The sequence below is a fragment of the Saccopteryx leptura genome, chromosome 1 (genome assembly GCF_036850995.1).
Source record: "Saccopteryx leptura isolate mSacLep1 chromosome 1, mSacLep1_pri_phased_curated, whole genome shotgun sequence".
NCBI classification, from domain to species: Eukaryota; Metazoa; Chordata; class Mammalia; order Chiroptera; family Emballonuridae; genus Saccopteryx; species Saccopteryx leptura.
In genome coordinates this window covers 325,564,013-325,579,363 of record NC_089503.1, presented here as the reverse complement: position 1 = coordinate 325,579,363, position 15,351 = coordinate 325,564,013, and the positions used below count along the sequence as shown (strand labels likewise).

The 15,351-nt window shown below is 35.2% G+C and overlaps 1 protein-coding gene across 3 annotated transcripts in view; it reads right to left on the bottom strand.

Annotated features, from left to right (window-relative positions):
- Positions 1-104: 104 nt before the first annotated feature.
- The window catches only part of CCNC (cyclin C), a 31,694-nt gene continuing 16,447 nt past the window's right edge, over positions 105-15,351 (bottom strand). The window contains exons 6-13 of one of the 3 annotated variants that reach the window (XM_066358822.1): positions 10,159-10,214; positions 9,290-9,325; positions 8,516-8,607; positions 7,821-7,888; positions 4,265-4,344; positions 2,700-2,818; positions 1,856-1,950; positions 105-1,319 (exon numbers count right to left, since the gene is read on the bottom strand). In XM_066358822.1, coding sequence (XP_066214919.1) covers positions 1,899-1,950; positions 2,700-2,818; positions 4,265-4,344; positions 7,821-7,888; positions 8,516-8,607; positions 9,290-9,325; positions 10,159-10,214 — 503 coding nt within the window. In that variant the 3' untranslated portion in view covers positions 105-1,319; positions 1,856-1,898. The remainder of the gene's footprint in view (positions 1,320-1,855; positions 1,951-2,699; positions 2,819-4,264; positions 4,345-7,820; positions 7,889-8,515; positions 8,608-9,289; positions 9,326-10,158; positions 10,215-15,351) is intronic. The other 2 variants (XM_066358823.1, XM_066358821.1) reach the window with 2 other exon arrangements.

The following is a 15,351-nucleotide window of genomic DNA, read 5'->3' as shown; positions in this document are numbered from 1 at the left end:
AACAAACTGTAGAAGACTTTAATATCTGTCTAAAGAAAGGACTCTCAGAAAACAACATAAAACAGATTAAAAAATGATAAATATTCAAGACACTGGTCAATATAGCTGAAGAACGTACTTTATTTTTGCAGTTTTATACTAGGAAATCAACATTTAATTTCATAATTCATTGTTCACAATTGATTTATAAAAAAATTTTTGATCCTTAAATTGTACATCAATATCCTATGACTCCAAATTTCATTTATCACTCTCCTTCAAGTCTGAAGAAAATGATTAATTTATTAAGTTCCACAGACAGCACGGTCCCACTGACATAACATTTAGTCTTATGAGAATTAAGAAGAGCCAGTATCAAACTGGCCTGAAACCTGATTGCGTTCCTGGCTCAGGATACCTGTAATAAATTTGTAAATCCACACTAAGACATAAAAATAAACTAGAGTGTGTATGTCATATAAAAACTTTTCACAGTAGAGTAAAAATTAACATTAAAATGTCACCAATTTCAACCATATGTTTCATCCAATTAGCTCTCTAGATGCCTGATTTAGTTGCGAATCAAATGCAGATAACTTCATGGAGGTTTTTTTAAGTTTGCCCAGCATTTCAAAATGGTTACAGAATTAATATAACTTTTAAAATGTCAAAGTATGCTATACATATTGCACTTTTCTGCTAGGCTGGGCTAGTATCTTTCATGGCAAGATACTAAAACTACTGAATAAAATACACTTTAAAATCAATAGGTACTTGATTAATTTCCCTGAAATTATCAACATCATTACCAAAATCTTCCAGGATTTTGTAAGATTTGATTCCTTAAATACAGATTTAAAGTTTAACTTAAGGAGGGGAAAAAACCCCTCATATATTTCACTTGTTATGTCCTTTTTCAGTCTTCAATGACCAAAGAGAATTTTAAGCAAATTATGTTTCATGTTTTGTAGCTTAATAAAAAGCTACAATTTCCATTATCCAAATTAAGAAAAATTATACTAATCAAAAGCTATTAATTTTGAAATGACTGTCTGTAGGTCCGTTTAGAACCTTTCCAAACTTTTATAATCAATAGACTTTAATCAATTATGTACTAGAACCAAATTAGGTAAGAAAAAACTTATTTTGCAAAAATAAAATCACTTCCCAATATGCTTGACAGAAACAAGCTATTCATTTTCAATTGTGTTCCATTGAAGACATTACTGAAATCTGTCCAATGGTTTATTTCCAACTGGTCCACTACGGAATTCTTCGGAATGTGTTAAGATTGGCTGTAGCTAGAATTCTGACTTCCATTTGGACCCTGCTCTCCTTCACTGTTCAAGTAGGGAAGAAAGAGATTTTATACCAATTAAAAGACTCATTCATTATCAACACCCTGATAAGCCTACTCATTTTTAAAGTTAGTTATTCTGTGGTATAAACATAAAACAAGGACATTCCCAATTGTTAAGACAAAGATGTAGAAAAATTAAAATCCAGAAGACTAACATTTGTTTTTATATTTTTATTCTTATGTAACTTAGTGCCCTCACACATAACAAGCATTCTGAAAGTTAGTGTCCATATACACTTAAAACATTTAACTTAGGGTATGGTGCTTCATTGTCATTACAGGTATCATTCAACATATATGATTAGAGATTCTGAACAAGTTTCTTATAAAGTTAAATCTTACATAAGAAATCTTATTCCTACTAATCAATTATGAAAATCAAGTGTTCTTTCAAAAAAAAATTGTCCAAAGGCATACTAAAATCGTATGTAAATACAGCAAACCTTGATAATCAGAAATGTTATTTCCTGGACAATGTTGAATATTTAAAATTAAAATAACTAAAACTGAAAATACCAGTAACTGTTGCAATAGGATTATTGCCTTATCTTGTCCATCATCATCTTGTAGCTTCAGGCCCTGCTACTAGTGGAGAATCACTCAGGGAATTTCTGCAAAAAATGCATCCAAACGTAGCTGTTTGAATGACTGCTTAAAACAGCTCCTTGTGTAAGTCAAGTATTTATTTTTTCCAAACAGTTATAACTTAAGTATAAGATGGGTACCATTTCTTTCCTGTCTGAACTTGTTTCCCTATCCCAAATGATCTGACGTACAGTAAAAACTAAGAACCACTGAACTAAATGTGAATATTTTATTAAAGCAACAACAAAAACTCCTTAGCACAATATTTAGCTAAATCATGTTATTGGATGCCATGGATCATTTGGGTCACTCAAAAGCCAAAATTCTTTATCTTTATAAATCAGATCAATAATGTTAAGTTTTTAAAAACTGCTACTGAAATTTATACAATAGGATTAACAGCTAGTAGTGGGGCATGGGAGATGTCACAGAATCATACTGACATAGGAATACTACAGAATTCTTTCTCTCTGAATTTCTGATAAACTGGCCTAATTCTGTACTGTTTAAATGTATGTATAATATATAACCATATGTTGAGGGATACCTGTAATAGACCTGCCACTGCATTAGAAAAAAAAGTTACTAAACAGATGACTGGATTAACTTTTTAAAAGAAGACATTCTTCATCTATTAGGTCACAAGTTTTTTAAAAAAATACGTATTACAAAGTTTTGGAAGAAATTTTAGGTAAAAAAACAAAATGTAATCTACGAAAAATGTGATAATGCGTATAAAATATATAATTAAACAGAATTAAAGTCTACAAAGTACCTGTTTGGAGGAGGTTTTGGTTTTGGCATCTTACTAAGAATAGTTGCCATCTCTTTTCTCTCATCAAAATTCTTCCATTGTTCATACAGTTTTAAAATAACCCTGATTATTTCCAAAATCTAGAAGAAAATATTTGAAAAGTTCTCAGTGGCAACATCAAGCAGCAATTAGCATATAAAAAATACATATCTCATACTAGGCATCCTTCACAAAATAGTGAAAAGACAGCCTCTGTCCTTAAGTACCCAGGCTGGACAATCCTGAGAAACGTGAGAGCAGTATTTTTACCACACTGCTATTTAGGCTCTTCATTCTAGCCTCTCATCTGTTAACTCGTATGATTTGTCCATCTTTATTCATCTCTCTGCATTTCTTTATTCATTTCCTTCTATCTGCTGAAAACTAAACCAAAACAAAACAGTGAGGAACTAGAAACAGAGGTCTAAATCAGGGGTCTCAAACTCGCGGCCCAAACAATTTTGTGCGGCCCGCAGACTAATCCACGAAGTTCAAAATATTAAAATATTAAATTAAAATACCACGAAGTTCAAAATATTAAAATATTAAATTAAAATACCACGAAGTTCAAAATATTAAAATATTAAAGTACCACGAAGTTCAAAATATTAAAATATTAAATTAAAATACCACGAAGTTCAAAATATTAAAATATTAAATATTTAATTTAATATTTTAATATTTTGAACTTCGTGGATTAGTCTGCGGGCCGCACAAAATTGTTCGGGCCGCGAGTTTGAGACCCCTGGTCTAAATCATGGTTTATCACTATACAGTATGTTCTAATATCAACAGTTTCGACAAACCATTTAATGGGAGGTAGTGCACAAAAGACATGTTCTCTGTTAACTATTGTACATGAGCTAAGGTGCTGTAAAACTGGCAGCTACAAATCTGTCATACTGAGTTTCCAAATTAGCCTTTTCTTCCTCACTTAAGTAGACCTAACCTTGTATTAAGTGTAATGCTATGAGCAACAAACATTTCAACAGGGAAGATGGAAAAAAGTGCAAACACCGCTTTGCTGGGAGACAAGCTGTGTTCCAGAAGTTTACAGTAGTATTTAGTAGTCACTAGGTAACTTTAAAAATAATCCTGAAAATTGGAGGTTGCTCTTCAAGTAATCATAAACATTTACTATTCTGTTTAAGGCTACACCAAAAAGAGAAATAGAACCTAGTCAATATCAATTCTTCCTACCAAACATGTTTCTTCATTTCTAATTTTTATTCATTTTAATTTATTGTGTTTACATGGATTCAAGTGTCCCACTCAATATAACACCCTCATCCCAGTGTCCCCATTTATACCCCCTTTGCCCCACCCTTCCCCTAAGTCCCTCCCCTCATCCCTCTGGGATTTGTTGCCCTGTTATCTGTACCTCTGTGTTATGTATATATATAGTTCCACTAATCCCTTTACCTTCTCTGATCCCATCCTCTCATCTTTTTAGCTTGGCAGACATAAGATTTTAGGCTCATGATAAGTATGACATTAACTTTAAAATGTTCAAGTTTATATTCCACTAAGGGAATTTTAAAGAATACCTTCTCCATATCCACAGAAAGCTCAGCAAACCACTGCCTGGCATCTTTCTGCTGTACAACACAGGCTACATGTAGGCAAGCTGGAAAGAAATTGGGAGACAAAGGCCCACATTTAACTACAAACATGTGATGTGTGAACTCAGAACTAAAAATGAAATTTTCACTTAAAATTTTCATGTAGGCCCTGGCCGGTTGTCTCAGTAGTAGAGCATCGACCTGGCCTGTGGATGTGCTAAGTTCAAGTCCCAGCCAGGGCACACAGGAGAAGCGACCATCTGTTTCTCCACCTCTCTCCTTCCCCTTTTTCTTTCTTCCCCTCCCGCAGTCATAGCTCAATTGGTTCCGGGGCATGTTCCTGGGCGCTGAGGATGGCTCCCTGGAGCCTCCACCTCAGGCACTAAAAATAGCTCAGTTGTGGGCATGGCCCCAGATGGGGGTTGCCAGTTCGGTCCTAGCTGGGGTACATGCAGGGGGGTCTGTCTCTCTATCTCCCCTCCTCTCACTTGGAAAAAAAATTTCATGTATATTTTCCAATCATCTTTTTAAAAATTGCATAGGTTCATATAATAGTTACCATCAACCATTCCATCAAGTTAATATGATACAGACAGAAAAAAATTACAAGATACTGAGGTTGTTGACATCTCCAGCTCTGCACTGTGTGCTGCACATGATGATGCAGTTGCCTTGAGAGTTCAGGGCATATTAGAGAGGGAAAAAAATCCAGTGAGGAAATCAGAGCAGGGAAATGGTCCCTGAAGAGTGATACAAAGTAGTGGTCAAAATGTAACCAGAGGTCAGTGTGATGAAAAACAAAACAAAACAAAACAAAACCCCCAGCCAATCAATACACTAATAAATTTCAAAAGTACTATGTTTTGATACCTCACCTAAAAGTAGTGTTTGCTGCCTCTGCTTTTTAGTTATTAGAGTATCAAATTAGGTGAAAACTGGGCACACTAGTACAGAATTGAGTATTATAATAAAGTAGAACTTAGAAAAATACACAATGCATTCTACATAATTATATTCATTATATACAAATAACAAAGATAGTAAAAATGCTCAAAGAAACAATCTACATCATAATTTTGCCCAAGATAATTCCTATGAGCAGCCTGGCTAACCTGATCCCCACTCCAGCTTAAGAGTTATATTTGTTGACGTGGTTACACAATAGGACTTTCCAAAGGATGACATTCTAGGAAAATGGTGATTCAAATGTGAACTGTTGCAGTGGCTTCCCCAAGACAAATGAAGCAATAAAGGAGGGCTTAGGTCCAAGAGGGACTGAGAGGCCAAAAAATGAAATGATAATAGGTAATTAAAACACAGTGACAAACACCATGATAAGGGTCTACCTAGAGAACATTAGATTTAGAGACACCCTAAATCAGTGTGATCTGATGTAGGGAGTTTAGGTAGGGGGATGGTGTCACTAGAAAGGTGAAATCTGAGCCAAGAGTTAACAAAAGGTGAGAGTCGGAGCAGAGAATAGCATGCATATAAACGGTAAAAAGAGGCCCTAACTGGTGGCTCAGTGGATAGAGCATCAGCCTGGCATATGGACATCCTGGGTTCAATTCCCTGGTCAGGGCACACAGAGAAGTGACCATCTGCTTCACTCCCCCTCCCCCCTCTCCCTCCAGCAGCCAGTGGCTGGACTGGTTAGAGTATGCACTGGGAACTAAGGATGGCACCGATGGAGTGCATCAGCCTCAGGCACTAAAAAAGCTGGGTACTGGAGCAATGGTGCCAGATGGGGGTGGATCCTAGTCAGGGTGCATGCAGAAGTCTGCCTTACTATCTCCCCTCCTCTCACCTGAAAAAAATAAAAGAAAAAAGAAGCTGTGGATGAATTTTATACAAAAATTGGAAGAAGCACTTACAATTTTTAATTGGCAGACGAATTCTACATCAAAGTTTCTCTACCTTGGCACTTTTGACACTGTGGGCTGGACAGTTTTTTGACACTGGCTTGTGCACTATCGGATACTGAGCAGCATCCCTGGCTTCTACCCACTAGATGCCTGTGTCACCCCACCACAGCTGTGAGAACCAAAACCACCGTCAAACATCCCCAGAGGAACAAAATTATCTCTGGGTTGAGAACCACTTGCCCAGCTCAAGTGTGCAGGATAGACTGACTCTCTGAGAATAGGGATGCTGGAGGTCTACTGGTCAGGAAGAAGACTACTGTGGTAATCTGAATAGAAATAAGATGATGACTATGAGATTACGAAAGGTATTGGTTACCAATTCTCAACAGTGAGTATTGGTTACCAACTCCAACTATGTGGAGATCCTAAGGGAGATGAAAGAACCTAACAACTTCGTTTCCAACTAAAGTAACTATAATAGTTAGTGTTATTCATGAAGCTAGCAAAGACATTAAAAGGAACATATCAGGGGACAAAGTAATGAGGTCAGGCCTGTTCATGAGTCTGAGGTGCCAGTAAGAATGCCAAGTGAAGCTATCTCTAAGGCAGAAGGATATAAAGAAATGCTCAGAAGCAAGATCTTGGTTAAATGAAGAAACTTAAATGTTTCAGAAGCTAAGAAATAGAAGCCACAGGCCTCAGTGAGACTACCGAGGAAGAATAAAGACAGGAGGGATTACAAAGATGTGACATATGGGCTGCTAGTCCCTCCAGCCTATTCATGCAGATCCCAGCATTCTTTCCCACTGAACTAGAGGCCGCTTCAGAATCCTCCCAAATATAATGCTTTCAGGGAGCCTCCAGCACTGCAAAACTGTAATAAGTATAACCTATGTGCCACCCCTGATGTAAGAAAGGTAATAAATACTAATATTTAAGGAACTGAAAAAGGAGAAAACAGTAAGTCCAGATTGATAAAGAATGAAGGGGACAGAATCAAGAAAACAGTCATGGATATCAATAGGAAAAAGAAAAAACAAAAGCAGTAAGTACCTAATACATTACAGACAGTATTTGGTGCTCTACAAAATAATCTCATTTAATTCTTAAAACACCCCTATATGAGGTTAGTATCCCCAAATTTTACATTAAAGGAAACGAACTCAAAATGGTTAATTTTCTCACAATTATAAAAGAACAAAATTTAAACCTAAGATCATCTGATTCCAAAAACCATGTTCTAAGCCATTTCAGTACTGCCTTCCAAATATAATAGAAGGGTAGTAACTTCTCCCTCCAAAAGTGTGTTAAGGGACCATAGAGGCTTCTTTACACTCAACCACTGAGGACTTGATTAGGCTCAGGAAATGAAAGGCCCAGTTATTTATGTAAGTTATATCTAATATTATCAGGCTTAACTCTTAACTTTCCCCCCTAAACAAATACTGGCTAAAATTATTTTAAATGATTTAAAAAAACTTACAAAGGGGATGGGGGGACAATAATCCTGATTTGTGACCGTTACAGTTCATATTATTGAAAGCTCACATGCAAGGATTAGTCTACTACTTCATGAAATATAAAAACATAAAGTACAATAGGGTGAAATTTATTTTAGGATGACCTAAATAGGTTTATAACAATTTAACTAATAAAAGTACACCACGCTTACATACCTAAAGCTATCATGAAAGGAGGATACAGTAGGCAAAGATCCGTTCTGTAGGTATCATTCACTATCCTCCTATAGAAATGTAAATCATATTATTACTGAAGCAGAACTAACTCATAGGGTTATACAATTCCCTCCAAGGAGGGCTGTATTTCCCATCTTTGTACACATTATTCCTCTTTTATATTACTGAAGCACAGATATAAAAGTGAAAATATCACGGGAAAATGATGGGTACATGAATGATTTAATAAATAAGTATACTTTAATAAATAAAATTACAGCTAAATATATTTAAAATTTTTAAATCACACATAAATTTTAAACAGATTTTTTTCTAATTTTTGAAAAATTAAAAAATCAGATAGGAAACTAGAAATCATACAATGAATATGTGTACTGAATACCACTAAAAAGTATTCTTATAATTTTAAAGATAAATTATCTTTTTATGTAAACAGTCTGTTTTTCATAATAATTTTAATGGAAATATTCATTAACTAGGTAATTTAAGGATCCTTGTAATTTTAGCATTTGTACCAATACAGTTATTAAAATTCAGCAAGTAGATATTTTGTTCAACATAAAATATCTTGGGGCACTACTTGAATTACCTTAAAATTACTAAACTTAATATTTATTCATCAATCTTCCTAGCTAATAACATGTTACACTATGAATAACTTCTGTTCTAATTACCATGCAAGGGGAAGCAACATGTCTTCTTGGCCCATGTCCTGCACATACTGGAGCAAAGGTCTATAAGGATGATACACTATCAAGCAACAATCCTAGAAACAGTTTAAAAAATGTGTATGTATAAAAACAGCTTTATTACATCACAAAAACCTTATCATTACCCAACTTACTTGTAATTGTGTGTTTCAAATGTACTTCTCTAACTCATGCTTGCTTCCCTCTTATTTTCTTAAGAAAGCAGTATGGCAGCCCTGAACTCTACTATAATAGTGAAGGCAGTGCTCTCTCTGGAATATACCTTGGTAAATCGGTTGGCAGTCAGTCAGCCAGCATCCATTCCCTTAGAGACTCAAAGTGTCACATCTGCAACACACTGAAACCTCTTATTAGCCTATAAATCCGTTAATTCCCACCTGGAGGAGCAGAATTCTGCCAAAGACATAATCTATCTTTAAATAATACCACACATATATACACAAATTGTGCAAATAATTGACAGTGGTTTAAACACCTGTCAGGTTTTTTTGTAATCCTTTCATTATAGTTACTATAGAATAGAAAAATATTCCCATCCTAAGTAGGATATACAAATTATTTTATGGGCTTCCAAGAGGATACAGGTGATAATGCTACTAGGTACTATGATTTCACTATCATGTATCACTTGGATGGTTTTAAAATGCACCTCCCTACAAATCATTTTTTAAATTTCTGACATCACTAAATTTGAAAATAAGTTTTACTCTATTAATAACAGGGAAGAAATATACTTACCATTAGTTCTAAAAGATAGAATTCACATTCTAATATCTGTTTAAAAAGAGATTATAAATGTCAACATGAAACCAAATTAGATGTCTACTTAGTCTAAAAAAATTTAGACATAGCGATTTATCACAAATTTTTACTAAATTTTTTTTAGATCAAAAAAATAAACACAGTGGCTTATATTAGAATTAACAAATGCCATGAAAATTATTTTTTTGCTACTACAATGCATGCAGTTATGATTATAAAGCATATTATTCCCTAAAGAAAACCAGCCTTATATAAGCATTCTTATTACTTATTTTTATTTAAAATATCCTGTGTAAACTTCAGATTTTCCAATATACTTTCCATTCAACAAATGTAAAAATGCAATTATTTTAAATGTTATTCTTATTATTCTATAAATCAGTAAAAAAAATAGTGAAAAATATGAAACCAAAAAATACAGGTTAAATGGAATGAAGAAATCCCTTGCAAAGTGGAAAAGAACATGCCTATTAAAACGTCACTAAAGATTTACCTTCTAAAACAATGTAAAATTTCAGATATGGTTTTCATACTATTCCATTATAGTATATAGTTCCAGCTGCACACGATCATCACCTGGGAGCTTTTAGAAAATACCAGTCACCAGGCCTCAAGTCACCATTAGGTTCCCATAGTAATTTAATGGGCACCCAAGGTTTAAACCACTTCTACAAGCTTATTTTTAAAACTAGTAGTAGCACTTTTGCTTTAATTTAGAATTAAAGTCTATATTGTAGTACTTGAAACTGTCATTTCTAGGAGACTATTCAGTTCATTCTAATATAAAATAGAGCTAATTTATATGCAACTTTGACAAATAGTTTTATTTTATACAATATACTTACATGGTTCATCCTATAAGGAAATTCCTTTGGAAAGGCATATGAAAATCTAGTTTTTACTGCAGAAAACAAAAAACAACTTAAACTGAGAAAGTGAGAACATGAATTAACTCCAATTTCTTTAACACTGTGTAGTACATTGAGGTGGAGCGAAGTCATTTTTAGTAAGGAGATGCCTAGAGACCCAGGTATGTTTTGTTTTCAGGCGAGCAGAAAGCCCATGCCCCCCTCTATATTACAATTATAGAGCCCCAGTTATATGTTTAATACATTAAGCATTCTGCAGTTTAAAAAATAAAGGGATTAGAAAAAACCCACTAGGTTTCATCTCTAAAATCTCTCTAGCTCTAGACTGGTATCTTCTTAAGCACCATTTCCAAATAATTCACACCCAACTGGACAAAACACAGAAAATTTTGGTCATAAAGATTTAAAAAATATACTATAAGTAAATATGAAAAGATACATTCTAGAAATAGTTTTTTTATCCAAAATTCTTAAAGCAAAAATTTCCACTTGGTAATTTAGGTTAGAAGGAACATGTTCATAAATACACATATATATAAACTGGAAGGATAATACAACCAAAAAATGTTAACGATAGTTAACTCTGAGATTTAAGGATTGTTACTAATCTGTATTTTCTAAACTTGTTATAATAAATAGGTATTTCTATATTAAAAGATGTATTTTCATAAAAGCATGAATAAACATGCAAAGGTCTCTAAGACTTTTTTCATACCACACATAAAGACAGACATACACAGTTACTAGTCTTAGCCACTAAGTACAAATGAGAAAACTATTAATCAATCCTCCATTTCCTCAAAATGGTATGAGTATATACATTTAAGTATTATCTGACATAGTTATACTCGTCATTATGATACATTTCATTTAATCAAGTGACTACTGACAGGTTTCAGAGGATCTAGTTCTGTGATCCCTTCCATTTGTACAAAGCCCATGTGAACTCGTGGAGATAAAAAAAGAATTTCATTAATGTACTGTATTTTCAAAGTTTTATTTTGTAAACTGATTATCCCAACAGCTAATTTAGATAGGTAACATCTGCCAAAATTTGAAACCTAAAGCATTTAAACTTGACATTAAGAAATTTATGGTATTTCCTTTCCTATTCTTTCTTAGTTAATTTGAAAACATAAACCATTAGGGTTTCTGAGTTTTACAAAATCTTTTTGTGTAAACAAGATGTAAAGCGTTCAAGTAAAACAGGTACTTTTGTAACGATAACCAATCAACAAGGTAAAATGATCTCTATAAATAAAACAAAGCTATACCCCTAATCCCTGGACCTTGATACGTAATTTACTGAGATTAAATTTACCTATGGTGTCAACTTCTCTCCTACTCCATGGTAAAAACTACTACTCTGCATTTTGATTTTCTATCTTCTAATCCTTTAACTCTAACTTGGGAGGAAAATGTATCCCTCTTCTCTCTATTGCTATTATACCACTTGTGCATTTGCTTTCATGTACTCAATTGATAGTTCCTACATTTTTTTTTGCACCTTTAACCATTCCTCCAACAATAAATCTGTCCCATCAATTACTAATATGCTCAAATTTCCCTTAAAAACAAAAACAAATCCTCTATCAAATTACATTCCTGTTTTTTTTTTTTTTTTGGAGTAATCTGTATTTTTTTAGAACAGTTTTAAATTTAAAGAAAAACAGAATAGAGCCTGACCAAGTGGTGGTACAGTGGATAGGGCATCAGCCTGGGATGCTAAGGACTTATGTTCGAAACCCCAAGGACGCCAGTTTGAGTGCAGGCTTATCAGCTTGAGCATGGGGTCACCAGCTTGAGCAAGGGATCACTGGCTCAGCTGGAGCCCCCGGATCAAGGCACATATAGTATGAGAAAGTAATCAATAAACTAAAGTGCTGCAACTATGAGTTAATACTTCTCATCTCTCTCTCTCCCTTACTATTTATCTGGCTCGCAAAAAACAAACAGCCTGCCCAGGTGGTGGCGCAATGGATAAAGTGTCAGCCTGGGATGCAGAGGACTCAGGTTCAAAACCCCAAGATCGCCAACTTGAGCAGGGGCTCATCCGGCTTGAGCGCAGGCTCACCAGCTTGAGCACAAGATCCTAGACATGACTCCATCGTCTCTGGCTCAAGCCCAAAGGTCGCTGGCTTGAGCGCAAAGTTGCTGGCTTGAGCAAGGGTCACTTGCTCTGCTATAGCCCCGGGTCAAGGCACATATGAGAAAGCAATCAATGAATAAGGTGACACAACAAAAAATTGATGCTTCTCATCTCTCCCTTCCTGTCTGTCTGTCCCTATCTGTCTGTCAACAACAAAAAAATAGACAAACAAAATAAAAACCAGAATAGAGTTCCCGTACATACCCTATTACAGACTGAATGTGTGTTCCCCAAAATGCATATGTTGAAACCTTAAACCCCATAGTATGTTATTTGGAAGTTGGGCCTCTGGGAGTTAAACAGGTTTAGATGAGATCATGAGGGTGGAATTCCATGATGGAATTCTTCTTATAAGAAGGAGAGAGACTAGAGATCTCTCCTCTCTCTGCCATGTGAGAACACTATGGGAAATAGCTGTCTGTAAGCCAAGGAACAAAGAAAATGGCTGAACCAGAAAATGATCAAGGTAGGCATTTTGATCTTGAACTTCCCAGCCTCCAGAACTGTGAGAAATAAATGACACTCCATCCCCAAGTTTCACCTGTCATTACATTAGTATGGTACATTTGTTATCATTAATGAACCAATCCAGATACATTATTATTAACTAAAGTCCACAGTTTATTCAGATCTTCTTAGTTTTTACCTATTGTTCTCTTTCTTTTCGAGGCTCTTATCCAGGATACCATATTATATTTACATGTCATGCCCCCTTAGATTCCATTTGGCTGTGATGTTTTCCAGACTTTCCTTGTTTTTGATGACTTCTGATATACTTTAGGTATACTGGTCAAGTGTTTTGTAGGTTCACCTTTTACTGAAATCTGTCTGATTTTTAATAGTTAGACTGGGCTTTAGGGTTTTTGAAAGGAAAATTACAATGGCAAAGTGCCACTTATCGGGTATATACTATTAATTTAACACTATTGATACTGACTTTGATCATCTGGCTGAAGTAGTTTGTCAGGTTTCTCCACTATCAAGTATGTGCCCCGCCCACTTTTCAATATGTATACATTAGAAAAGAGTTACAATGCACAGCACCTAAGGAATAGAAATTTATATTTCCCATACTTAAGGATAGACTTAGCTTAGTACAGTATTTGAAATTCTACATGGGAGATTTGTCTTTTCTCCTCCCATTTATTTATTTATATTAGTATGGACTCATGGGTATTTATTTTACGCTTTAAGTTATAATCCAATACTTTTTTTTTTTTTAATTTTGTTGCTGAAATTCTTCCAGCTTTGGCCAGTGAGAGCTCTTTCAGTTGGATCCTGTGTCTCTCTGACATACTCCCAATTAATGTAGGCTGTGGTTTTGACTATTTCCTTACTTAATGGTACTATAAGATGTTCCATCTTGTATTTTTCCTGTCCCAGTCCTAGAATCAGCCATCTCTTCAAGTAGCCCTAGTTCCTTTTACTGGAGATTGGTATTAAAAACAAAGATTGGGGCACCAGGAGAGCTCACTGCTTCTAGGATGTCTCAATGCTTACAGACCCTATTAACTGACAAAGCCTACATACACATGCACACACATAAACATTCATTCACACATACATAAACCCATGTATCTACACATACTTATGTGGATCTATGTGAAGGTAAACATGAGTTCATACTGATGTCTCTAATCCTAAACTGATTACCACAATGACAATTCTGGTCCCCTTTCCTTGCTTATCTATAAATTCCCATTCAAACAGTGAGAAACCCAGGTCTTAGCACCTGCAATCTATTTACCATGAATATAACCATTTAGTGGAATCGTTCAACTTCACCATACATTTGTAGCAATATCAGAATCGTTAACTTGTACCACTGCACCAATTCTTGCAATATGGCTTCTACCTACACCCCTTAGTGTTTAATCACATCATGTTCTCTAAAGTCACAAACAAAAGGTCTGTTTTTTTCTTTGGTATACATTTTCTAGGCAGCACAACACACTATGCAACTCTATTGTTTTCTTACAATTTATCAAGTTCCGCCTGACCAGGCGGTGGCAACAGTGGATAGAGCGTTGGACTGGGATGCGGAAGACCCAGGTTCGAGACCCCAAGGTTGCTAGCTTGAGCGCGGGCTCATCTGGTTTGAGCAAAAGCTCACCAGCTTGGACCCAAGGTCGCTGGCTCGAGCAAGGGGTTACTTGGTCTGCTGAAGGCCCGTGGTCAAGGCACATATGAGAAAGCAATCAATGAACAACTAAGGTGTTGCAACACGCAACGAAAAACTAATGATTGATGCTTCTCATCTCTCCGTTCCTGCCTATCTATCCCTCTCTCTGACTCTCTCTGTCTCTAAAAAAAAAAATAATTATCAAGTTCCAAGTTCCTATCACTGGCTTCACATTTCTAATGCAATGTTCTACAGATACATTCACATCCATGTAGAATGTCTAAGATCAAATTTAATTTCTTTCAGAACCCACTTATTCCTCTCTCCTGGTAACACTATCACCTCTTCAATGCCCAGGCATAAAAGCTCAAAATTCATTTCTGACTCTTCTCAAATCTCTTCTCTTTAAAAGTCCTGCTGACCCTGTCATTCAACCTAGCTTGCTTGTTCTTCTTGTTGGCTGCCAAAATGTTATTTTAATCCTTCATTAGTGTTGACCTGGATTACTTCAATAAGTTAAAAAAATTTTCCCACCTTAAACCTGTTAGTTTTTATTTCTCAAAGCACCCTATAGTGACAGCACTCAATAGTTCGCAGTTTTATATGTATTTCAGAGGGCTTTTGGGGGGGTTATTTTAAAATTATGGTAAAATACACATTAAATAGAATTTACCATCTTTACCCATTTTTAAGTATACAATTCAATAGCATTAAGTACATTCACACTGTTGTACAGCCATAACCCACAGGTCATGTCCAGACCCTTTTCATCTTATAACACTGAAACTCTACACTCATTACATAATTACTCCCCGTTTCCCCCTCCTTCTGGCCCCCTCAGTCACCTTTCTCCTTTCTATCTCCATTATTTTGATTATTCTAGGTAACTCATAAAAGT